We start from the raw sequence: 25,043 nt of genomic DNA, 5'->3' as shown, positions 1-25,043 counted from the left end.
TCTATTTACCGCAGTGCTCTCAGCAGCTTTGAAGAGACCGTCTATTTACAACGGTGCTCCCTGCAGCTTAGAAGAGACCGTCTATTTACAGCGGGGCTCCCAGCAGCTTTGAAGAGACTGCCTATCCACAGTGGGGCTCCCAGCAGCTTTGAAGAGACCGTCTCTTTACAGCAGTGCTCCCAGCAGCTTTGAAGAGACAGTCTATTTACAGCGGTGCTCCCTGCAGCGTTGAAGAGACTGTCTACTTGCAGGGGTGCTCCATGCAGCTTTGAAGACACAGTCTATTTACAGCGGAGCTCCCAGCAGCTTTGAAGACAGTGTCTATTTACAGCGGTGCTCCCAGCAGCTTTGAAGAGACAGTCTATTTACAGCGGAGCTCCCAGCAGCTTTGAAGACACTGTCTATTTACAGCGGTGCTCCCAGCCGCTTTGAAGAGACCGTCTAATTACAGCGTGGCTCCCAGAAGCTTTGAAGAGACCGTCCATTTACAGCAGTGCTCCCAGCAGTTTTGAAGACACTATCTATTTACAGCGGTGCTGCCAGCAGCTTTGAACACACAGTCTATTTACAGCGGTGCTCCCAGCAGCTTTGAAGAGACTGTCTATTTACAGCAGGGCTCCCAGCAGCTTTGAAGAGACTGTCCATTTACAGCAGTGCTCCCACCAGCTTTGTAGAGACCGTCTATTTACAGCGGTGCTCACAGCAGCTTTGAAGAGACTGTCTACTTACAGCGGTGCTCCATGCAGCTTTGAAGACACAGTCTATTTACAGCGGTGCTCCCAGCAGCTTTGAAGAGACTGCCTTTCCACAGCGGGGCTTTCAACACCTTTGAAGAGACCGTCTATTTACAGCAGTGCCCCCAGCAGCTTTGAAGAGACAGTCTATTTACAGCGGAGCTCCCAGCAGCTTTCAAGACACTTTCTATTTACAGCGGTGCTCCACCAGCTTTGAAGACACTGTCTATTTACAGTGGTGCTCCAGCTGCTTTGAAGACACTGTCTATTTACAGCGGTGCTCCCAGCAGCTTTGAAGAGACCGTCTAATTACAGCGTGGCTCCCAGCAGCTTTGAAGAGACCGTCCATTTACAGCAGTGCTCCCAGCAGTTTTGAAGACACTATCTATTTACAGCGGTGCTGCCAGCAGCTTTGAACACACAGTCTATTTACAGCGGTGCTCCCAGCAGCTTTGAAGAGACTGTCTATTTACAGTGAGGCTCCCAGCAGCTTTGAACAGACTGTCCATTTACAGCAGTGCTCCCAGCAGCTTTCAAGAGACCGTCTATTTACAGCGGTGCTCCCAGTGCCTTTGAAGAGATGTATATTTACAGCGGTGCTCCCAGCAGCTTTGAAGAGACAGTCTATTTACAGCAGTGCTCCCAGCAGCTTTGAAGATACTGTCTATTTACAGCAGTGCTCCCAGTAGCTTTGAAGTGACTGTCTATTTACAGCAGTGCTCCCAGCAGCTTTGAAGAGACCGTCTATTTACAGCGGTGCTCCCAGCAGCTTTGAAGAGACCGTCTATTTACAGCGGTGCTCCCAGCAGCTTTGAAGAGACCGTCTATTTACAGCAGTGCTCCCAGCAGCTTTGAAGAGATGTATATTTACGGCTGTGCTCTCAGCACCTTTGAAGAGACCGTCTGTTTACAGCAGTGCTCCCAGCAGCTTTGAAGAGACGTATATTTACAGCGGTGCTCCAGCAGCTTTGAAGAGACGTATATTTACGACGGTGCTCCAATTCATCTAAACTCCAGGGGAAATCCCACATGACCTTCATTTCAAAGGTTAGTCCCAGTAGAAATCCTTCTGAAGCTTAGCTCCATTCTGAGTTCACATGCTGTGCATTGTCCTGGCATCGTCTGGCTGAGCTCATGAAAGCATGCTGTTTACTTGATTGAAACTTTTTAGCACAAAACTTGAATGATTGATGGTGCCACTGACACCAAGCCAGCAACGCAAGTGTGCTGCTGCCCAATACATTTTACTAGGAATTACTAAAGTGGGGCTGGAGGGCGGGGGCATGCATGTGTGTGCGTGCGATTGCAGAATAGCTTCAAGCTGCAAAACTATTGTCACAGACAGCTCTGTACTTCCGCAGCATCGCCTGTAAAACGCCTTTCCTCCTTTGAGGTGGGTGGTTGCAGACTGTTTAAAGTGACCTGTCTACTAATGGAAAAAACAACAGGTGATGGGCAGAATGCAGAACATTGTCATACATTCACCCCAGTACAGAGATCTGGGCCTAAATCCATCGTTTTTTTGCACTCCACACCACCCCAGGTCAGACATGGCCATATGCAAATCAGCCTTGACCCTGTGCCTCATGGGAACAGTCCAGCCCGAACTGCCAAGCCATGTCTTTCCCGGACCGGAATCAAGCATCCAAGGACCGGTTTCTGGCTATCAGCTGTCATCAGCCTGGATAGCTTGACTCCAGTGGTGTGGAGAGCATGGGACTCACGTCTGAGCATTCCCATCCCACTCGGGGCGACAAAGGCAAAAACAACAGGTGATGGACAGAATGCAGAACATTGTCATACATTCACCCCAGTACAGAGATCTGGGCCTAAATCCATCGTTTTTTTTGCACTCCACACCACCCCAGGTCAGACATGGCCATATGCAAATCAGCCTTGACCCTGTGCCTCATGGGAACAGTCCAGCCCGAACTGCCAAGCCATGTCTTTCCCGGACCGGAATCAAGCATCCAAGGACCGGTTTCTGGCTATCAGCCGACATCAGCCTGGATAGCTTGACTCCAGTGGTGTGGAGAGCATGGGACTCATGTCTGAGCATTCCCATCCCACTCAGGGCGACAAAGGCAAAAACAACAGGTGATGGAAAGAATGCAGAACATTGTCATACATTCACCCCAGTACAGAGATCTGGGCCTAAATCTATCGTTTTTTTGCACTCCACACCACCCCAGGTCAGACATGGCCATATGCAAATCAGCCTTGAACCTGTGCCTCATGGGAACAGTCCAGCCCGAACTGCCAAGCCATGTCTTTCCCGGACGGAATCAAGCATCCAAGGACCGGTTTCTGGCTATCAGCCGTCATCAGCCTGGATAGCTTGACTCCAGTGGTGTGGAGAGCATGGGACTCACGTCTGAGCATTCCCATCCCACTCGGGGCGACAAAGGCAAAAACAACAGGTGATGGACAGAATGCAGAACATTGTCATACATTCACCCCTGTACAGAGATCTGGGCCTAAATCCATCCTTTTTTTGCACTCCACACCACCCCAGGTCAGACATGGCCATATGCAAATCAGCCTTGACCCTGTGCCTCATGGGAACAGTCCAGCCCGAACTGCCAAGCCATGTCTTTCCCGGACCAGAATCAAGCATCCAAGGACCGGTTTCTGGCTATCAGCCGTCATCAGCCTGGATAGCTTGACTCCAGTGGTGTGGAGAGCATGGGACTCACGTCTGAGCATTCCCATCCCACTCGGGGCGACAAAGGCAAAAACAACAGGTGATGGACAGAATGCAGAACATTGTCATACATTCACCCCAGTACAGAGATCTGGGCCTAAATCCATCGTTTTTTTGCACTCCACACCACCCCAGGTCAGACATGGCCATATGCAAATCAGCCTTGACCCTGTGCCTCATGGGAACAGTCCAGCCCGAACTGCCAAGCCATGTCTTTCCCGGACGATGGATTTAGGCCCAGATCTCTGTACTGGGGTGAATGTATGACATTATTCTGCATTCTGTCCATCACCTGTTGTTTTTGCTTTTGTCACCCCGAGTGGGACGGGTATGCTCAGACGTGAGTCCCGTGCTCTCATGACACTGGAATCAAGCTATCCAGGCTGATGAGGGCTGAAAGCCCGAAACCGGTCCTTGGATGCTTGTTTCCAGTCCAGGGAGGACCTGGCTTGGCAGTTCGGGCTGGACTGTTCCCATGGGGCACAAGGTCAAGACTGATTTGCATATGGCTGGGTTCAAACTGGAAAGGCATGGTGAGCAAAAAAACGATGGATTTAGGCCCAGATATCTGTACTGGGGTGAATATATGACATTGTTCTGCATTCTGTCCATCACCTGTTGTTTTTGCTTCTGTCTACTAATGGGGCTGCCTTTGCTTTGTGATGCATGTGAGACAACGAGTTGCTGTTACTTCCTGAAACCCTCCCTCCAGTCACTGTTGTAGGTGACAAGTTTCTTAACATCAATTACTTGTAAACCCCAATCGATGTAAATTCAGGAGAAGGGGAAAAAAGAAGTCAGTTAAAACGCCCGATTGACATGAAATACAGAGTCACATTTTGGGATGAATTAGGAGTGAGTGTGAATCTCTATTTTTTCTTATTAGGTATCTGTAAGAAAGAGCCTGAATTTCGCTAGCCCTGTGTAGCGTGGGAACTGTGATTAAGAAAGCCACGTTTAATACCAGATACATGATACTACAGGTATGCATGCATGCACACCGAGAAGGGTGGCATGAGCTGAGTGAACACCGTTTTTAGGTTTCCTGTGGGAGGCGGTATGCAGCATGATAAGATAAGCCATGCTACAACCTCTAGAAATTGGTGTCTGACTAGCACATTAAAATACAGAGAGTATTTTTATTTCCAAGTAATCATTGAATGCTGTAGTACATGCAATAAATGCAGGAAAAGACTTAGGAGCTTCAAAGTGTGTGTATGTCTTTGCACCGCTGTAAATAGATGGTCTCTTCGAAGCTGCTGGGAGCACCACTGTAAATAGACGGTGTCTTCAAAGCTGCTGGGAGCACCGCTGTACATAGACGGTGTCTTTAAACCTGCTGAGAGCACCGCTGTAAATAGATGATTTCTTCAAAGCTGCAGGGAGCACCACTGTAAATAGACTGTGTCTTCACAGCTGCTGGGAGCACCACTGTAAATAGACTGTGTCTTCAAAGCTGCTGGGAGCACCACTGTAAATAGATGCTGGGAGCACCACCGTACATAGACGGTGTCTTCAAAGCTGCTGGAAGTACCGCTGTAAATGGACGGTTTCTTTAAAGCTGCTGGGAGCACCGCTGTAAATAGACGGTCTCTTCAAAGCTGCTCGGAGCACCGCTGTAAATAAACAGTCTCTCAAAGCTGCTGGGAGCACCGCTGAAAATAGACGGTGTCTTAAAACCTGCTGGGAGCACCACTGTTAAATAGACGGTCTCTTCAAAGCTGCTGGGAGCACCGCTGTAAATAAACGGCCTCTTCAAAGTTGCTGGGAGCACCACTGTAAATAGACAGTCTCTTCAAAGCTGCTGGGAGCACCGTTGGGAGCACCGTTGTAAATAGACGGCGTCTTCAAAGCTGCTGGGAGCACCGCTTTAAATAGTAAGTCTCTGCAAAGCTGCTGGGAGCACTTCTGTAAATAGAAGGTGTCTTTAAACCTGCTGAGAGCACCGCTGTAAATAGACGGTATCTTCAAAGCTTCTGGGAGCACCGATGTAAATAGACTGTGTCTTCAAAGCTGCTGGGAGCACCGCTGTAAATAGAAGGTCTCTTCAAAGCTGCTGAGAGCAACGCTGTAAATTGAAGGTGTCTTCAAACCTGCTGGGAGCACCGCTGTAAAAAGATGGCGTCTTCAAAGCTGCTGGGAGCACTGCTGTAAATAGATGGTATCTTCAAAGCTGCTGGGAGCACCGCTGTAAATAGATGGTCTCTTCAAAGCTGCTGGGAGCAACGCTGAAAATAGACTGTGTCTTCAAACTTGCTGGGAGCACCGCTGTAAATAGACGGTCTCTTCAAAGCTGCTGGGGGCACCGCTGTAAATAGACTGTGTCTTCAAAGATGCTGGGAGCACAGCTGTAAATAGACTGTGTCTTCAAAGCTGCTGGGAGCAATGCTGAAAATAGACTGTGTCTTCAAACTTGCTGGGAGCACCGCTGTAAATAGACGGTCTCTTCAAAGCTGCTGGGAGTACTGCTGTAAATAGACTGTGTCTTCAAAGCCGCTGGGAGCACTGCTGTGAATAGACGGTCTCTTCTAAGCTGCTGGGAGTACTGCTGTAAATAGACTGTGTCTTCAAAGTTGCTGGGAGCACTGCTGTGAATAGACGGTCTCTTCTAAGCTGCTGGGAGTACTGCTGTAAATAGACTGTGTCTTCAAAGCTGCTGGGAGCACTGCTGTGAATAGACGGTCTCTTTAAAGCCGCTCGGAGCACCGCTGTAAATAGACGGTCTCTTCAAAGCTGCTGGGAGGACTGCTGTAAATAGACTGTGTCTTCAAAGCTGCTGGGAGCACCGCTGTAAATACACTGTGTCTTCGAAGCTGCTGGGAGCACTGCTGTGAATAGACGGTCTCTTCTAAGCTGCTGGGAGCACAGCTGTAAATCCACGGTGTTTTCAAAGCTACTGGGACGACTGCTGTAAATAGATGGTCTCTTCAAAGCTGCTGGGAGCACCGCTGTAAATACACAGTGTCTTCAAAGCTACTGGAAGCACTGCTGGAAATAAACGGTCTCTTCAAAGCTACTGGGAGCACCGCTGTAAATACACGGTCTCTTCAAAGCTGCTGGGAGCACCACATAGGTAGGGCTAGCTTATTTAGGGCGGACTTCCCATGGAATATTTTGTCTGCCTGGGTCCACCAAACAAACAATGGCTTTCCTCTGCCAGGAAAATACATAATGGCTGCACATGTAGCAAGTAGAAAACTCATTGGCATCGTTTTCTTTCTCTTGCTTTTCACAAATGAAGCCTCACTGTAGTATTGAAGAATGGACGCTCCAAGCCAGGTAGTTTACCACGTAGATTTATTGAGGTGGTAAATTAGATACATGGACAGGTAAAGTCAGAGTCTAAGTAGGAGCCCCACCAGGAGCAGCTTCCCTGCTGCTCAGCCCTTCATCCAACTGATTCACGCACTCACACATTCCAAACACTAACATTCCATCAGGCAGTCATTCTGGCTGAGCAGCAGGATATCACATATCTCCCCCCTTTAAAACGCAAAGGAAGGAAATTCTAAAAGGCATTAAAAAGAGGCATGACAATCAAAGAATTAAATGTAGTGAATGGTACAGTGAAACAATGCGTAAAATGAAATATAGAAATAGCAAGCAGAGGAAGTAAAACGGATAGGAAGTGAGAAAAAAGTACAAACAACTATTGCACCATCTTCCCTTTCCACAGAAACACAAAAATAAATAAATACAGAACTGTACAACAGACTCAAGAGAAAACCAAGTACTAATATCATGTATGCTGGCCAGGCAAACATAAGTACAGGGTGTTGAAGAGAAATTGGAAAAGTGAAATGACGAAATAAGTACAGATAACAGTGAAAGAGTCAGCCAAAGACAGAAAAAGAAATGAAGGCTGTCCTTCACACAAGCAGTATACAGTAGAATAAATAAATAAACGTGTGTTAAGCTCACAAAGAAGGAAAGGTGAAATGGAAAGGTGAGCTACACTACAAAACTTCCCCAAAGCAGGTTGGGTGAAAAGTGTGAGAAACCCACACTGTAAAATGTGTGGCAAAAAGCCACACTACAAAACTTCCCAAAGCAGGTTGGGTGAAAAGTGTGAGAAACCCACACAGTGTAAAATGTGTGGCGAAACGCCACACTACAAAACTTCCCCTAAGCAGGTTGGGTGAAAAGTGTGAGAAACCCACACTGGGTAAAATGTGGGGAGAAAGACCACACGGCATAAAACAAAATGCAAATCAAAGAAGCACAATAGCACATGGCGTTTGCAGAAATACAAATCACTCAAAGAAAGGTTCCCTAAAAGGAAACAAAAACATGTAGCATGTAAATATAAACTGCTCAAGACATCAGAAAATTAAATAAAATGAATAATCCTTGTAGCACAGGAGGTTGAAGCCTTGTAGCGCAGCAGGTTGAAGCCTTTAGCGCAGCAGGTTGAAGTAAGTACACTTAGTGAAGCAGGGCGACATTACTCTTTGCCCCTAGCGAATTTTCATACGAGTAGTAGGACAGTTCCAATTAAGAACTTGTAGAACTGTTTAAATTGTGTGATTAAGAACAACTTTGTCCACAGTCTGGATGGCAGGAAAGATGAAATTGAAAACTCAACAGTACCTGGTTAAGTGGTAGAGAAGACTTGATCCGAAGAGCAATAGAGAGACAGCAGGTTGATGAAGAAAACAGTACCTGCTGAGAAGCACAGCGATATCTTACAGTGCTCCAATGTATTTAAAATTATATCGAATGTTCAGATGCGGTGGTGCTGGAAAGCCAGTAGATGGCACTGTTGTAGCTTATTTTTCAAAAAAACAGCGTGGTGTAAACTAAATACTTGTGACGTTTGCCAATAATAAGAAATCGTGCCCCAAAACGAGTGCACTTCAGTTTTCATTGCAAAGGTGCCGTGGTGGTGGTTGACCGCTAGGTGGCGTTGTTACCTAGTTAATAGAACTGTAAATGCTGTACTCACAGTACTTTGACGATAACAAATTGTGGTCCAAACAATTGGCCAGAAGATTCTACAAAGTCAAAAATGCTCCGGAGGTGCCAGACGTATTAATAATACCCCCTAAAAAATTAAGTTTCTCAGACGAGAAGGATGGAGGCAGTGTAACTATAGTGCACCACAGAAATGAGAAGCGTGGCTGGCAGAGGCACACAGCATAGCAGAATAACTCTAAGCACTTCAACTTCAGTGTGCTCCGGTAGTGCTAAACACAAAAGAAAGGCACGTAGCACAACGCAGGGCCGGGAGGCTCCCGGCACGTTGATGCAGTCAGGCGTCACTTAGCAAGATTGAGGGTGCAGCGTCATATAAGAAGCTCACGCTGTCAACAACAAACGCTTCGAGCAGGTGACGGTTTATTCAATTTTTGTGGCGTAGCTCCAAATTGAAAAGGCAAAGTGTACAGTATCACAGCACACCAAAAATGCAGCCTCAGCGATGTTGTAAATAACAAAACATGACAAAGATGCACAAGGCTGGTTTAAATGTAGGAGCAGGTTTCATGCACAAGATGTAAATAGCTAAGGTTTAAAGTCCCAATCCAAACGACATTAACAGGTAAATTGTAGACCACAACTCCTCCACAATGAAAAAATTTCATAAGTAGCACGAAGAGTAATCACTGTTCAGCAGTTTGCCAGTTAGTCAGAAATCATGTTGGTCATGGAAAGGGCTGCTGAAATGCTGTAAAAACGCAGCTGCATTTACTAAAACAGGTTTCATTCCTGACTCGTAGTGGCTGTAAATAGAAGCAGTAGAAGTGAAAATCAAGCAGAGACTGGCACATCAGGTGAAGAGGGCGACCGGTGGGAGGTCACTGGTGGGGCTCGGGTGCCAGTAATCTTTGAAAAGTTCAGCTTAAATATGTAGAGAATTCTTTACCTTGATCATGGGCTGGAGGTTTTGTTGTGTCCGTTCTTCAATAAGGAGCGGAGAGGAGATCAGTGTAGAATGAAGGTTCTTTATTATATGTCCTTCACAGCAAACACGAAGCACGTCAGCCAGGAACCGAAATCAGGCAGTAACTGACAACAGGTAGAACACTGAACGTGGAACCCTCAATACATTCTAGGCAATAGAGAAGGTCTATAACTCTAAACAATACAGACGGTCTATAACTATAAACCATAGATACCACACATCTCCCTTCCCCAAAACAAAAACAAGAATTAAAGATAAAAGTCCTTGAGATAAGCAGGAATACAGGTGTTGCGAGTACTCCGTCTGAGAGCAGGTGGAAGATCAACTTGAGGAGAATTGAATTTTGGAATAGAGTTAGAAGAATCAGAACTGATATTTGAGGCAGAACAATCTGGTAAAATATCAAAGGTACAACTGTCATCAATGACATCAGGAAGCGAACATTGGTCTGACAGCAGGGAAGAAGGACCAGGACGTTCCAAACTCTCAGCTCCAGAAACGAAGTACGAATCTTCTTGAGAGGAAAACGTGGAGGACTGTAAATCCGGAGATAAACATGCTGAAAGATTGCTGTCCTTCAAGCCTTTGCCGTCTTTGGAAACATGAGGATTGACAACCACCACATTTCTTTTGCTCCACCATTTCCCATTTGAAAGTAATACAGCATCCTTAGAAACTCCGATAACTTTTGAAGCAGGATAGAACTTAGATGTCTGACTACTGTTTTTCAAAGGTCTTTTGACCTTGACCAAGTCACCCACCTTGAAGGGAACAATTTTGGTTTTAAACTTATCATCATAAGCAGCTTTCATTTTGTTTTGCTTAGCAACAACTTTGTCACGAACGTGATCAACATTAGGTAATTTTCCATCAACTTTTGTCTTGTCAAGGACCCAAGGAGGACTAAGTTTGGAAGAACCAAAACGTTTCTTTAACAAGACAAAAGGGGTAACACCAGTCGTGGAGTGAGGCGTGTTATGATAACTCCACAACCTTTCTTTGACAGCTTTGGAAACATCCAAATTTTGCATGCAGGCTAATTGGATGGTGTCTTTTAACATTTTGTTAACCCTTTCAACCATGCCATTTCCTTGTGGGCTGTACAAAGCAACAGTTAAGTGTTTGATGTCAAGATTAGATAACATTTTTTGGGTAACATGGGATTTGAACTGAACACCATTGTCAGAAACTAGACATTTGGGAATCCCTTCTCTATGAAAAAGGTCATCCAAAAAAATCAATAACACCAACAGTGGAGGGGTCAGACATGAACCTACACTCCACTCACTTGGAAAAATAATCCACAATGACTAAGGCAAACCTTAAATGAGGCTTTAAATTATACATGGGACCAATAAAGTCAATACCCAGTTTCTCCCAGGGACCCTGAGGATAAGGAACAGGACGTAGAGGGGTATTCCGCAGCTTGAGCGATTTGTCAGCTTCAAGACAACAAGAACACCTACCCACAAAATTTTCCACATCAACATCTAAATTTGGCCACCAGTAGTAGAGTCTTAATCTTTTCTTGGTACCGGTGATCCCCAAATGCCCAAGGTGAGCCAAATTCAACAATTTCACTTTGAGTTTATTAGGAGGAATTAACAAGGAGCCCCTCATCAAAAAATCATCCTCTACAGTAAGTTCGTCTTTGACTTTCGAGAACATCCGTAACCCAGGATCAAGATTCCTATCATCTGGCCAGCCCTTGAAAATGTGACTCTTGATTATGTCTTGGGCCTTATCTAATTTGACACAATCTAACCACTCATCTTTACTGATGATACTCTCAGAAAACATCAAACCATCAACCATACCCACAACGCACTCAGAGTCTTCACTAAGAGAAAAGGAACCATCAGAATCCTTAAGTGGACATCTAGAAAGGAAGTCAGCACGAGTATTTTTCCCTCCAGGGATATGTGTAATGGAGAAGTTAAATTCATACATTCTTGAAAGCAACCTAACTAAACGAGGACTGAGATTATTGTGATCTTTGTTTGATAAAAGGAAAACTAAGGGTTTATGGTCTGTCACCAAAATAAATCTTCGACCCCAAAGGTAAGTTTCGAAATGCTTGGTAGCCCAAAGACAAGCCAGAGCTTCCCTCTCAATGGTGCTGTATCTGCGTTCTGCAGGAGAAAGAGACCTGGAAGCAAAACCAACTGTTTGTTCCACACCATCAATTAACTGAGACAAAACAGCCCCTAACCCGATGCCGCTTGCATCCACTGTGACAATAGATTGAATGTCATCTCTAAAAGAATGAAGAGAGGGGGCCTGTACAATGAGGTTTTTTAAATGTACAAAAGTTTTGTTGAGAGAATCATCCCAAACAAATTTTTCACCTTTTCTGAGTAATTTCCTTAAAGGTTCAGTTTGTAAAGCAAAACAATCCACAAATCTTGAGTAATATTCACACAGACCGAGGAAAGACCTAAGTTGATCTTTGTTCTCGGGATTAGGACTATCTACAATGGCTTTAATAAGATCTTGTTTGGGAGAGATGCCATTGCTGGAAATGTGATGACCAAGGTAATCGATGCTGTCAACCATAAATTTACACTTCTCTTTTTTTACTGTGAAACCATTGGTTTCAAGAATGTTCAACACTTCAGACAGTTTCTTTATATGATCATTATCACATTTGGAGTAAATCAGAATGTCATCTTGGTAAGCTAATACATTGCTACAATTTCCAAACATTTTGTACATTAACTTCTGGAAAACAGAGGCAGCAGACGCGAGCCCAAAAGGCATGCGTAAGAATCTGTAAGGACCAAATGGTGTATTAAAAGAAGTCAAATCACGGGAGTCTTCACAGAGTTCAACTTGGTGATATGCAGATCTCAAGTCCAGACATGAAAAAACTTTAGAATCACCAAGTTGGGCTAACATGTCCTGGATCTTGGGAAGGGGAAAGCAATCAATTAAAATATTTTTATTTAATGATCTTAAATCAATGCATAATCTTATGTCTTTGCTTCCCTTTTTCTTGGCGATAACAATGGGGGCCACCCATTCAGATGAATTTATAGGCTCAATAACTTTGTCTAGGCAAAGTTGCTCTAAGTGTAGCTTTAGTTGAGACCTAACAGATAAGGGGACATTCCTTACTTTATGGATAACAGGAATGGCATCCTTTTTGAGGACAATGCGATGCTCAAAGTCATGTACAAGACCCAGCTTGTCTTTGAAGAGAGCATTATGTTTGGCAAGAAGTTGTTTTAAGGCAAGATTGGTGGAAGAACCAACATCAACTAAGGAGATCGGACAAGAAGTGCCAGGTCTTAAAACCATACCGAATTTGCCCTGATCCTTCCATCCTAATATGTTGTATCCATTTTTGGCTACGTATATTTTAGTAGCAATGCATCTGTCCTCAAATTTTATGGTGTCATTGAAAAATCCTAACATGTCAATGGAATGACCACCAAAGGAAATGGTGTGTATGTCAGGAGGAAATAGTTGGGAAGAATTCCAATGTAGATTATATAAGATGTCAGTGATAAAAGTGAGTGGAGATCCTGAATCCACCGTCACTTGAATTACAATATCACCAATGGTGATGTCACAAATAGGACCACCATCATCTAATTCAGCATCAATGTATAAAATAATCTTATTAGATGGAACCACTGTACATACATTTTCTGGTTCAGAAAATTCAACATTTTCAATCGTATTAACTTTTATAGGGTTTCTGTTACACACCCTGGTGAAGTGACCAGTACGTTTACAATTAAGACAAATTTTATTAAGAGCTGGACAACTTTTGGAATTGGCTAGATGTGAAGAAGAGCCACACCTGAAACACGCAAAATTTTTCCTAGGTTCTCTGGAATCTTTGTTTTTAAATTGGAAATTTTTTGGTTTAATGTTTAAAGCACTGACAGTTTCGGCCAGGGTTTCACTTTTATTTTTGTTTAAAACTCTTTGTGAAGAGACAGATCTCTCAATTCCTCTAGCAAGTTCAAGAGTCTCTTTGAGAGAAGGATCTCTGCAACACAGTAATCTCTCTTGGACTTTTTTATTATAACAATTAACAATTATTTGATCTCTGAGGTAGGAGTCTATGTTGCCATCAAACTCGCACGTTGCGATCAAAACTCTAAGTTCAGTTAAGAAAGTGTCAATCGACTCATACTAAATTGATGTCTGGTATAAAATTTGTGACGTTCAACAACTACACTGGTTTCATCAATAAAATACTTAGCTAGTCTGGATACAGCTTCTTGAAAAACATCCCATTCAGTTTCATGGGGTTGGGGAGAGACAGGTAAATGATCAAAAATGCGCTGGCCTTCAGCTCCAAGACTATTATATAATAAGGCTAACTTCCTGTCTGGTTCATATTTCTGACCATCTAAGGCAATGATATAACTACCAAAACCTTTGAACCATTGTTTCCATTTGGTTTTAGGTACACCAGGTTCAGAAAGAAAATAAGGAGGAGTGACAATATTTTGAGACATTTTTGTATGTGAACAATGAATATAATAAGGTTAAAGGATATAAAATGTAAATTAACAGTTTTTCTAAAATAACTATACTGTATAATTTTATAGTAGTTTGTAAGATGTGCACATCATCGAGTAGAATTTCAAAAGAGATGTGCTGTGAAATATGTAGAACCACAGTTTTTAAAAATAGAATCCAAACCTGACAACGACTGAATTGCTTGAAGTCCAGAATTGAGTAGGTAAGAGCAAGTTTAAAAATGAAAATAGTTTTAAAATGTTGTTAATTACGATTTGCCCCTAAGCGATGATATAATCTTGAAGAAACGACGATGATACCAGTCTTGAAGAAACGAGCGCAATAAACTGAATGCGCACGTTAATTTGGATGTGAAATATGCGTGAACCGCATCGCACTAAGAGGGAGGCACGTAGGGTGAACTGACGTGAAAAGCGTCACTCCGTCGTGACTTGGACGGAGGTTTGTGACGTCAGCAGCTGACTGGGAGTATGAGACGAGAATGGCAGGAGACTCTGAATACGTCTGATGGAACGCTCAAGCTGTTAATCGCTCGTGCGGACGTGGAGTCTTTGTGGCGCTCGAGCGGCAGTTCGCCCCCGATTTTGAAAAGCGCTTTGAAGACTAAGAGTCTCTGGACAGGTAAGAAGGTCTCCCAGTGCTTTGGTGGTTGCTGGTGATGTGAAGGCAAAAAATCCCAAAACGTCGCCAAATGTTGTGTCCGTTCTTCAATAAGGAGCGGAGAGGAGATCAGTGTAGAATGAAGGTTCTTTATTATATGTCCTTCACAGCAAACACGAAGCACGTCAGCCAGGAACCGAAATCAGGCAGTAACTGACAACAGGTAGAACACTGAACGTGGAACCCTCAATACATTCTAGGCAATAGAGAAGGTCTATAACTCTAAACAATACAGACGGTCTATAACTATAAACCATAGATACCACAGGTTTCTATAGCTTCACATAGTTGAACGATGGCTTGATGCTTGAAGTGGGTGATTTCCCAGACTGAAGTCAAATACTCCTGGTACCAAAATGTAGTATTGAAGAATGGACGCTCCAAGCCAGGTAGTTTACCACGTAGATTTATTGAGGTGGTAAATTAGATACATGGACAGGTAAAGTCAGAGTCTAAGTAGGAGCCCCACCAGGAGCAGCTTCCCTGCTGCTCAGCCCTTCATCCAACTGATTCACGCACTCACACATTCCAAACACTAACATTCCATCAGGCAGTCATTCTGGCTGAGCAGCAGGATATCACACTCACCAAAGTTTCCACTGACCTGGCAGACTGACCGGCATGCATCTAAATCTAAATTACCCTCAAAGTCTCCATACTTATTGTCAGTGTTTTATTTCTTTTTTTGATACCTTAATCTTTGGCATGTATGATGCCGAAAACGTCATTCAACTCATTGCGGTTCTCAGAAGGAAGGAATAAAAATGTTAAACTTTGACGCAATAGGGCCCACAGACTGTCGATTTGAGGGCTCTCGTTCATGTCTCTACAGGTATCTGAAGTTTAAATTCCATCAAATTCGGGGCAAATCAAATGGAAAGGGCCAAGTTCACACAGAAGATGGCGCGCCAGACCCCTGCAAAGAGAGGTGGCAAAAGAACTACAACAAAGTGGAAGTCAATGTCTTCAGCTTATTTGATGAGTTTTTAGAAATGGGTGAGTGAGATCTGGATCAGATGAATGCTTCGTGAGCTAGTCAGTTTGGCTTTGCATTAGTGTTTCTCTTGTTACTTAACCCCCCATCCTGCTATATCCTGTAGTGCTTTCTTCGCCTCCCATTAATGCTGCGTAATGTTTTTTCCCCTCAGTCTTATGATTCCCTTTACAGCCTTTCATTGTCTACTTTAGCATGCATTTCACATCACCTGTGCCTCTTGCTGGATATTCCTACCTCTTCTATAAGTTGTACATCTTTGTTTGGCGTCCTTCATCCTTTTCTCCCTGCACTGCTACGAATTTCTGTTTTTCCATTTCGACTTTCCTATATATCTGTTTCTCAATGCTGATACTCCTCCCTTCAGCAGTTTTCCTTCCTGTAACTCCTTCTGTCTGGACCTTCTTTTCTCAGTCTCTGTCCTTTGTTCCCATAATGCCGAGAGTCTGTCTTTTTAGCAGTTTTGCTCTCTAGTCCTATGAGAGTCCTCCTCGTTAGCAGTGTCTCCACTTTGTTTCTGTTTCTTCATCTGTGCACTGCGTCGCACTGTCTCGCACTGTAACTGTCCCTTTTGTTCAGTTTCTCTTGCCATGATTCCCTCTGGGTCGATTTTGCAGGCCTCACTGTTCGGTTTTCCAATCCACAGTGATCCAGTACAGCTTCACCACCATTTTTGTGGCAGCCTTCCCACTGGCCCCACTGCTGGCCTTCCTCAACAACATCGTAGAGATCCGCCTGGACGCCATCAAGATGATGAGGCTGCAGCGGCGCATGGTGCCCAGGAAAGCGAACGACATGGGTAAGTGTCGGGCGAGGGTGTCTTGTGCAAGGTAAGCAGTATCACTGGGGGTGAGTTGAACTTTATTACCCTGTGCCAGTGCAAGGTAAGCAGTATCACTGGGGGTGAGTTGAACTTATGTACCCTGTGCCAGTGCAAGGTAAGCAGTATCACTGGGGGAGAGTTGAACTTATGTAGTCTATGCCAGTGCAACAAGGTAAGCAGCATCACTGAGAGTGAGTTGAACATGTGTACCCGCTGCCAGTGCAAGGTAAGCAGTATCACTAAGGGTGAGTTGAACGTATGTACCCTATGCCAGAGCAAGGTAAGCAGTACCACTGAGGGTGAGTTGAACCTATGTACCCTATGCCAGTGCAAGGTAAGCAGTATCACTGAGGGTGAGTTGAACATGTGTACCCTCTGCCAGTGCAATGTAAGCAGTATCACTGAGGGTGAGTTGAACATGTGTACCCTGTGCCAGTGCAAGGTAAGCAGTATCACTGAGGGTGAGTTGAACTTATGTACCCTATGCTAGTGCAAGGTAAGCAGTATCACTGAGGGTGAGTTGAACTTATGTACCCTATGCCACTGCAAGGTAAGCAGTATCATTGAGGGTGAGTTGAACATGTGTACCCTCTGCCACTGCAAGGTAAGCAGTATCACTGAGGGTGAGTTGAACGTATGTACCCAATGCCAGTGCAAGGTAAGCAGCACCACTTGAACTTATGTACCCTGTGCCAGTGCAAGGGAAGCAGTATCAGTGAGGGTGAATTGAACATGTGTACCCTCTGCCGGTGCAAGGTAAGCAGTATCACTGAGGGTGAGTTGAACATATGTATCCTGTGCCAGTGGGTGGTAACCAGAATTGGGAAGATATGTGATTGCTGGCAAGTGCCAGGCAAAGATGGTCAGCAAGGCTAGAGGCACTGTGCTGATGTAATGCAACCCTGTGCATGCCACGTTTTCTAGTGTTTGTGAACGGAAAATCCAGATTGGTTTAAGGACAAGGAGTTGTGCATGATTCCTATCTCACTGTCATGTGTTTACTCCAAACAGCAACATACAAATAATGTAGAATACTCAAATATTTGTCCAGTTGTTTTATTTGCATTCCAGTAAAAACGTTCAGTTTCACAGCCAATGAAGCACTGGCAATTACCACTGATTACCCATGAACTTGCTTCAGGGACTCTGTAACCCACTGCGACCACATCATGTTTCAGAAATGCCTACAATGTTTTATCTGCTGAACCGATGGGTGTTAATATCATAAATGTTCCAAACATTATCCAAATATTTCCACTCAACTGCTATTAGAGCTGACAACAACTCTATTTCCGTAGCTGAGACATCAATTAAGTCTTTTAATCATGGGGGGCATGGCTAGCCAGTCACGATGGCGGACTGCTGAAGCCTGAGCTCCGGAGCCGCCTGGGGGAGATCACCCTGACTAGCGCCTCTGGAGGGTCCCTGACCACAGCCGAGGTTGGAGCTTTGAGGCGTACCCCCCCCCCCCCCCCCCCCCCGGAAGGCCCCGGGTGAGGTCGGAAGACACGGAACGCCGAGTGCAGCCGGCGCACAGCTGAGGCCTGTTGCGGCCTTACCCCCGGACCTGAGACCGGGGACTGGAGTGCGGGCCGGGCCCGAGCCGTTCTGGGAGACTGCGACCGGAAGTGCCGGTGTCTGGCTCGACGGCTAAGAGGTGCAGCCCAGTATTACGGAGGCTTGCCGGTGGGGGCCACTGCTGCTCGGGGCGCGGACCCTGCCGCCACTGTGGGGAAGAGATAGGAACCTGGGACGACCAACCAGGAGGGGTGCACCCGGTGCCGATAAGGCGGTGAGCTCCCAGGCTGCAGCCTGTGCCTGAAGCGCCCCGGAGTGCTGGCTCAGGAGGTGAGGAGAATAAGGTGGATAATCCTGAGACGGGGGGGGCATCTCCATTCTCCCCCCCCCCCCCACCCGCGTCACGACACAAGTGAACATTGCGCCCAGGGGATGGGGAGGAAATGACCATTTTGAGATTCCCCTCCTTGGTTGTGCGGTGGGGGACCCCGAGGAGGTGAAGACCTGCTTCCCCGCATGTCAGCACGCGAAGAGGGTATAAGAGGCCCGGGGGAGGCGGAGTGCGGCTAAACACGCAGAGCCATCGATGGAGGGAGGAATGAGGCCATAGTGACGGGGCCTTTGCTGGACGCTATGCCGGGCCTTACGGGCTGGTAGAAGGAGTGACGCAGAGAGAGGCTGTGCCTCGACAGAATAGCCCCGGCTACGGGGCCTGAGCTGGGCAATACGTACGCGAAACAGATCGGACAATCCCTGATATCCCTGACCATGATCCGGAGAGAGGCGAAGACGCTAGAAGGCCGGGATGGCCCGGCCGCCATGCAGCAGAATCAAGACGCTGAGGATGGAGGGGCCATGTCCGGGAATGGTGAGACGAACCCTATCGGGGAGCAGCAGATTGACAAGCTGGACCTGATCCTAAAAGAAATCAGAGAACCCAGGACTGCAATGGAGATGCAGCTTGGGGCCCTTACCACTAACCTCTCTCTACTCAAAGCAGACCATACCAAACTGGCTGATAAGGTTAAAGACCAGGAACGGGTGGTGACAGACCTTACCCCGACGGTGGCAGAACATACTACCTCTATCCAGCAGTTGCAACAGCAGGTTGCCTCCTTGATGGACCGCGTGGAGGATGCGGAAGGCCGCAATCGTCGCAATAATGTTCACGTCATTGGCCTTCCGGAGCGATGTGAGGGGGCCCACGCGGAGGACTTCATGGAACAATGGTTCAGAAAACACGTTGCTGAGGAGGGTCTGTCGCCGCAATTCTGTGTGGAAAGAGCACATCGCATTCCTACGGGACGGCCCAGACCGGGCCGCCCACCCCGCCCGCTGATTGTGCGGCTACTGAATTACCGGGATAGGGACGCCCTACTGCAAAAGGCGAGAGAGAAATCCCTAATACAATTTGAGAACCATCGTATCTCGCTATATCCGGACTATACCAATGTGGTGCAAAAACAAAGATCTTCATACCTGGAGGTAAAAAAGAAACTCCAAAAGGCCAAGTTGAAGTATGCACCGCTGTTCCCGGCTCGCCTGAAGATTGTGTATGACAAAAAAACACATTTATTCGAAAGCCCCACAGATGTAGAAGAATGGCTGGAAGTGATGGGCATTGATGGTAGTCAGGTGGCAACGCAAGACACATCTGATGGCGGATCGAGGAGAAGTCCGGGACAAAACGACGGAGGTTCACCTGTCTCAGAGAGGAGAATGGGACGGCGCGGACCCCCGCGGGTACAACAGAAGGAAGATCAACAGGGGGCGGTTGCACTGGTGGGCAACTTTCGAGAAGATCAGGAGAAGATCAGCACAGACACGGACACCAGTACGATTCATTCAGATTCGGACCACAGTGGGATTCTATTCCCAACTGTTACACCCAGGGCGGGGGATGATATGCTGGACAATTGAAAGGCCAATAGACACGATCCGAAGTGGACAGATCATCCCCAAAGTTTGATATCCTTTTCTGGGACATTTGGTTGATGTTTGTCATTATGGCATGTGGGGAGGGACCGGGGGATTGGAGAATTATATTTGTATTTGATGCATGGAACAGGGTCCAGAGGGATTAGATTCATGACAACATGGTGGTTGGGAGTGGGGACCGTTTGGCTTGCTAAAGCCCAATAGACCTATTTGTCCCCTGCGGGGCCTTCCGGAGAGTGCCTAAGAATAAGCTCCTGAATAGCACCCCCGGGCAGGCGTACCGTTGAGCTGGCGAAATACAGCAGGACAGTCAAGATAAAGAGAAAAGTGCTTGGCCACCCCCCAAAGGCGCATGTACCCAAGTTTGGCTTGTTATGTTGTTAATTTTCTTGTTCGGCTCAGCACTGTTAATATGCTGCGCCAAGTTAGTTTCGACATTGGGAGGCAAAGAGTACGTCTCCTGGATATTATTTATATTGCGTCACAGAGGGGGTAGGGTAACATTTCATGATAAGAGCGTAGGCGATTATGGCTGACACGACTGGGGCTTATACTTTAGCTACCTGGAATATGCGGGGGCTAGGTACACTACAGAAATGACATCGGATTCATGCATTCCTACTACGACACCATACACAGATCGCTTTCCTGCAGGAATCTCACCTAACAGTCTCCGAGGCTCATACACTGCGGAAGAGATGGAGAGGCTCTATTTATTCCACGTCCTACTCCGCCTTTTCTAGGGGGCTACCATATTGGTCCGCCACGGGACACCCTTTGTAGAGTTGGAGCGGAGGGTAGATGAGCAGGGCAGATACATCATGGTGAAAGGCACACTAGATGGCACATTATTGGTTTTAGGTAGTATATATGCCCCGAACTTTGACCAGGATACATTTCTTTGTAAGGTGGGGCGGGCGTTATCTGAATGGGTGGATATCCCCTGGATTCTGGGCGGTGACTGGAAGATGGTGATGGATGTGGGCTTAGATAGGTCGCACCCTCCCCTCCAGCTGGCTGGAGTGACCAAAATGGCTGAGACGTTTAGGGTTTGGGCTGAGGGCTGGGGACTGGTAGACACGTGGCGCGCGCTTAATCCGGTCCATCAAGAGTATTGCTATGGGGCAAAGTGCCGTATCCGGTGCCCACCTGGAGACTTAATCCGTTGCTTCTAGCGGACGGCCCGTTTCGTGCGTCCCTGTCTGACACCTTAAACAATTATTTTCTTGAGAACTGGGACTCTGCGACATCTAACTTGGTGGTATGGGATGCTATGAAGGCAGTGGTGCGAGGGGCCGCTATTGGTCAACTAGTGGGGGCCAGACAAGAAACACATAGGAGACTTTGTGAAGCCGAGAGCAGATTGAAACAACTAGAGGGGGAGGCAAGTGTAGACCCTGAGAAGAAGAGAGAACTGCAATCAGGGAATATAGAGCTTGCAGAGTTCTTAGAAACTTTGAGAACCATTGACTATAAGGACTACCTACGCCGCCAACATGCCGAAGCTGACAAGTCGGGAGCCTTACTGGCCCGACTGGTAAGGGACAGACCTGATCCTCCTGTAATTACGCAGATCTGAGACAGGTCGGGTGCCATAGTACATACGCAGTCCGAAATCAATAGGGCATTCCAAGATCATCTGCGAGCACTATATGCTCCTCTTCCTGCGGAGGCCCCAGATCGGATAGCGGGGTTTCTCCGGGACTTGCAGTTCCCAGTCCTATCACAAGCCGTCCAGGAGCAGGTAGATGGGCACATTACACAACGGGACATTCAAGCTGCTATTAGGTCCCCCAACCGAAACAAAACTCCGGGTATGGACGGGCTCCCAGTGGAGTTTTACCAGACATACTCTGATACCCTGGTGCCTATCCTTGAGAAAGTCTACAAAACGTCATATGAAGTAGGTCACTTACCAGTATCGACAATGCAAGCCCTAGTCAATTCCATTCCGAAACCAGGAAGGGATACGCTAGAACTGACTAACTACAGGCCCTTATCAATGCTTTCAACAGAGTACAAGATACTTAGTAAGGCAATTGCTTTAAGGATACAAGCCCACCTTCCTGCATTGATACACCCAGACCAGTGCGACTTCCTCCCAGGTAGGAGTACATCACAGAATACACTGAGACTTCATGCCCTTATGGCAGCCGTGCCGCAAGATCTTCCTCAGGCTGGATGTATAGCGCTGGACCATAGGCAGGCGTTTGACTCTCTGTCTTGGACATTTATGTTCGAGGTGCTGCGGTGTTTTGGCTTCCCAGACTCACTGCTAAAATGGGTGCGCTTACTATACACGGACCCCTCGGCCCGAGCGCGTACTGGCCGGTACATCTCGGGTGACTATCCAATATACAGAGGCACCCGGCAGGGTTGCCCCTTATCGCCCATACTGTTTGTTCTAATGCTGGAGCCATTGGCTATAGCCCTTCGAGCTCGGGAGGAACGAATGGGTATCTCGATTGGCGGGACCCATAACTTGATTTCAATATACGCAGATGACATTTTGGTATACTTCCGCGATCTGGAAGACGATCACTCGGGTATAGCGGATACCTTTAACCGCTTCGAGGCAGTGTCCGGTCTGGCCATAAACCCCCAAAAGTCCACTGGCTTTTATTTTAGAGATCTACCACACCCCCCTCTCCTACAGTTTGGGAGATACCAGATTCCAGTAGCCCAGACCACGTTCAAAAACCTGGGTATACGAGTATATAGAACTCCCGAAGACCAAATTGAGGGCAATATTAAAAAGGCCATCGCTGGCCTCCGGGCCAGTGTAGGGTTCTGGGCGTCTTTGCCCTTATCCGTCATGGGTAGAATCGCGGTTTCAAAGATGGTCCTGCTCCCCCGGATGCTCTACTACTTTGTTAATTTGCCGGTCGTCCTACCACAACAAATATTCACTACATTGAATACGATATTGACCACACTCATTTGGGGGTCTGGGCGGGGACGTATTAGTCTCAGAAAGCTACAAATTGGAACTAAGAGGGGCGGCCTCGGGGTACCTGACCTGCTCGGATATTACTACGCCAGTCAGCTACAGTGGCTGGCGCGGTGGATAGCAGGTAGAAACTTACATGAAATTAATTTTACAGCGGAGCAATTAACTCGTGGAGAACTGCACCATTTGCTGCTGCCCAAGACTAGGATCCCACCGGACTGCCATCCTTTCCTGCACACAGCACTGATGTGCTGGAGGAAGGCACTAGCATATACGTCTAGGACTGTGCCATTTGCAGAGAACGTTCCGTTGTTGGGTATTCCAACACCACAGGGCACACTCAACCAACGTAGATTACAACCTTAGTTAGATGCCGGGGTGGAGAATGTGGGGGCATTTTCTGGGGGTGACACTTTGTTAGATCATGACTCTTTTCTACAAGCCACGGGAGCCCCCGAGAGATTCTACTTGCTACATGCTACAGTATCACACTACATTAGACACACCTGGGCTCCACAAAGGACTAAACCAGCACAACATGAATTAGTTCACCTACTTTACCATATGGGAACCGGGGGCCATTTGGTGCGCTGGCTTTACAAGGGGATTAGAGAACAGGCGGCTACTCCGCTCACTGCACTCAGAGGCACCTGGGCACAGGACACCGGGGAAGCACTATCGGATGGCGCCTGGCAAGTGATTCTCGAACACCCCAGAAAGGTGTCCAGGAACGTTAGATTTAAATTCATCCAAGCTATGGTCTTACATAGGGCATACCTCACCCCCCACAGACTACATAGAATGTTCCCAGACTCCCCCCACAACTGCCCTCGCTGTAAGGAAGATGAGGCTGGTATGCTTCACATGTTATGGGCTTGCCCGCGAATAGGGAATTATTGGAGAGAAATATGTCATATACTCAGTACACTCACAGCCCTGCAGGTGCCGGTAGATGCGCTATATTGTCTGGTCCCCGGAAGCTTGTTTCCTTCCCAGTGTAAGAATTGGCTTTTGTAGTCTGGTCTGCCCTGTTCCCATGATGCACTGGGCCAGGGACAGACTAATTTGCATACAGCCAGGTTCTGAAACTGGGATGGTGCAATGAGCTAAAAAACTGTGTTGGATCTAGCCCTGATCTCTTGACTGGGTGAGAGTACTCTGCTTAATTCAGAGACTCTGTCCATCACCACCCCTTGTTGTAAATAATTTTGTCCACCCTAAGCGTGGAAGGGTATACTCAGATGTGAGTCCCTTGCTCATTGCACCATCAGGATTCAAGCAAGCCGGGCCGAAGACGCCTGAAATGGCAGAAACCGGTCCCCGGAAGCTTGTTTCCTTCCCAGTGTAAGAATTGGCTTTTGTAGTCTGGTCTGCCCTGTTCCCATGATGCACTGGGCCAGGGACAGACTAATTTGCATACAGCCAGGTTCTGAAACTGGGATGGTGCAATGAGCTAAAAAACGGTGTTGGATCTAGCCCTGATCTCTTGACTGGGTGAGAGTACTCTGCTTAATTCAGAGACTCTGTCCATCACCACCCCTTGTTGTAAATAATTTTGTCCACCCTAAGCGTGGAAGGGTATACTCAGATGTGAGTCCCTTGCTCATTGCACCATCAGGATTCAAGCAAGCCGGGCCGAAGACGCCTGAAATGGCAGAAACCGGTCCCCGGAAGCTTGTTTCCTTCCCAGTGTAAGAATTGGCTTTTGTAGTCTGGTCTGCCCTGTTCCCATGATGCACTGGGCCAGGGACAGACTAATTTGCATACAGCCAGGTTCTGAAACTGGGATGGTGCAATGAGCTAAAAAACGGTGTTGGATCTAGCCCTGATCTCTTGACTGGGTGAGAGTACTCTGCTTAATTCAGAGACTCTGTCCATCACCACCCCTTGTTGTAAATAATTTTGTCCACCCTAAGCGTGGAAGGGTATACTCAGATGTGAGTCCCTTGCTCATTGCACCATCAGGATTCAAGCAAGCCGGGCCGAAGACGCCTGAAATGGCAGAAACCGGTCTCCGGAAGCTTGTTTCCTTCCCAGTGTAAGAATTGGCTTTTGTAGTCTGGTCTGCCCTGTTCCCATGATGCACTGGACCAGGGACAGACTAATTTGCATACAGCCAGGTTCTGAAACTGGGATGGTGCAATGAGCTAAAAAACGGTGTTGGATCTAGCCCTGATCTCTTGACTGGGTGAGAGTACTCTGCTTAATTCAGAGACTCTGTCCATCACCACCCCTTGTTGTAAATAATTTTGTCCACCCTAAGCGTGGAAGGGTATACTCAGATGTGAGTCCCTTGCTCATTGCACCATCAGGATTCAAG

At 46.7% G+C, this 25,043-nt stretch overlaps 1 protein-coding gene across 4 annotated transcripts in view; it reads left to right on the top strand.

Annotated features, from left to right (window-relative positions):
- ANO9 (anoctamin 9) overlaps positions 1-25,043 on the top strand; it is a 769,113-nt gene that overhangs the window by 664,955 nt on the left and 79,115 nt on the right. For all 4 annotated transcript variants that reach the window (XM_078682729.1, XM_078682726.1, XM_078682727.1 and 1 more), the window contains 2 exons: positions 15,333-15,496; positions 16,141-16,293. In XM_078682729.1, coding sequence (XP_078538855.1) covers positions 15,333-15,496; positions 16,141-16,293 — 317 coding nt within the window. The remainder of the gene's footprint in view (positions 1-15,332; positions 15,497-16,140; positions 16,294-25,043) is intronic.

Source organism: Lissotriton helveticus, chromosome 3_1, assembly GCF_964261635.1.
Source record: "Lissotriton helveticus chromosome 3_1, aLisHel1.1, whole genome shotgun sequence".
NCBI classification, from domain to species: domain Eukaryota; kingdom Metazoa; phylum Chordata; class Amphibia; order Caudata; family Salamandridae; genus Lissotriton; species Lissotriton helveticus.
Note: the sequence above shows the minus strand (reverse complement) of the source record. Positions and strands in the feature narration are given on the sequence as shown.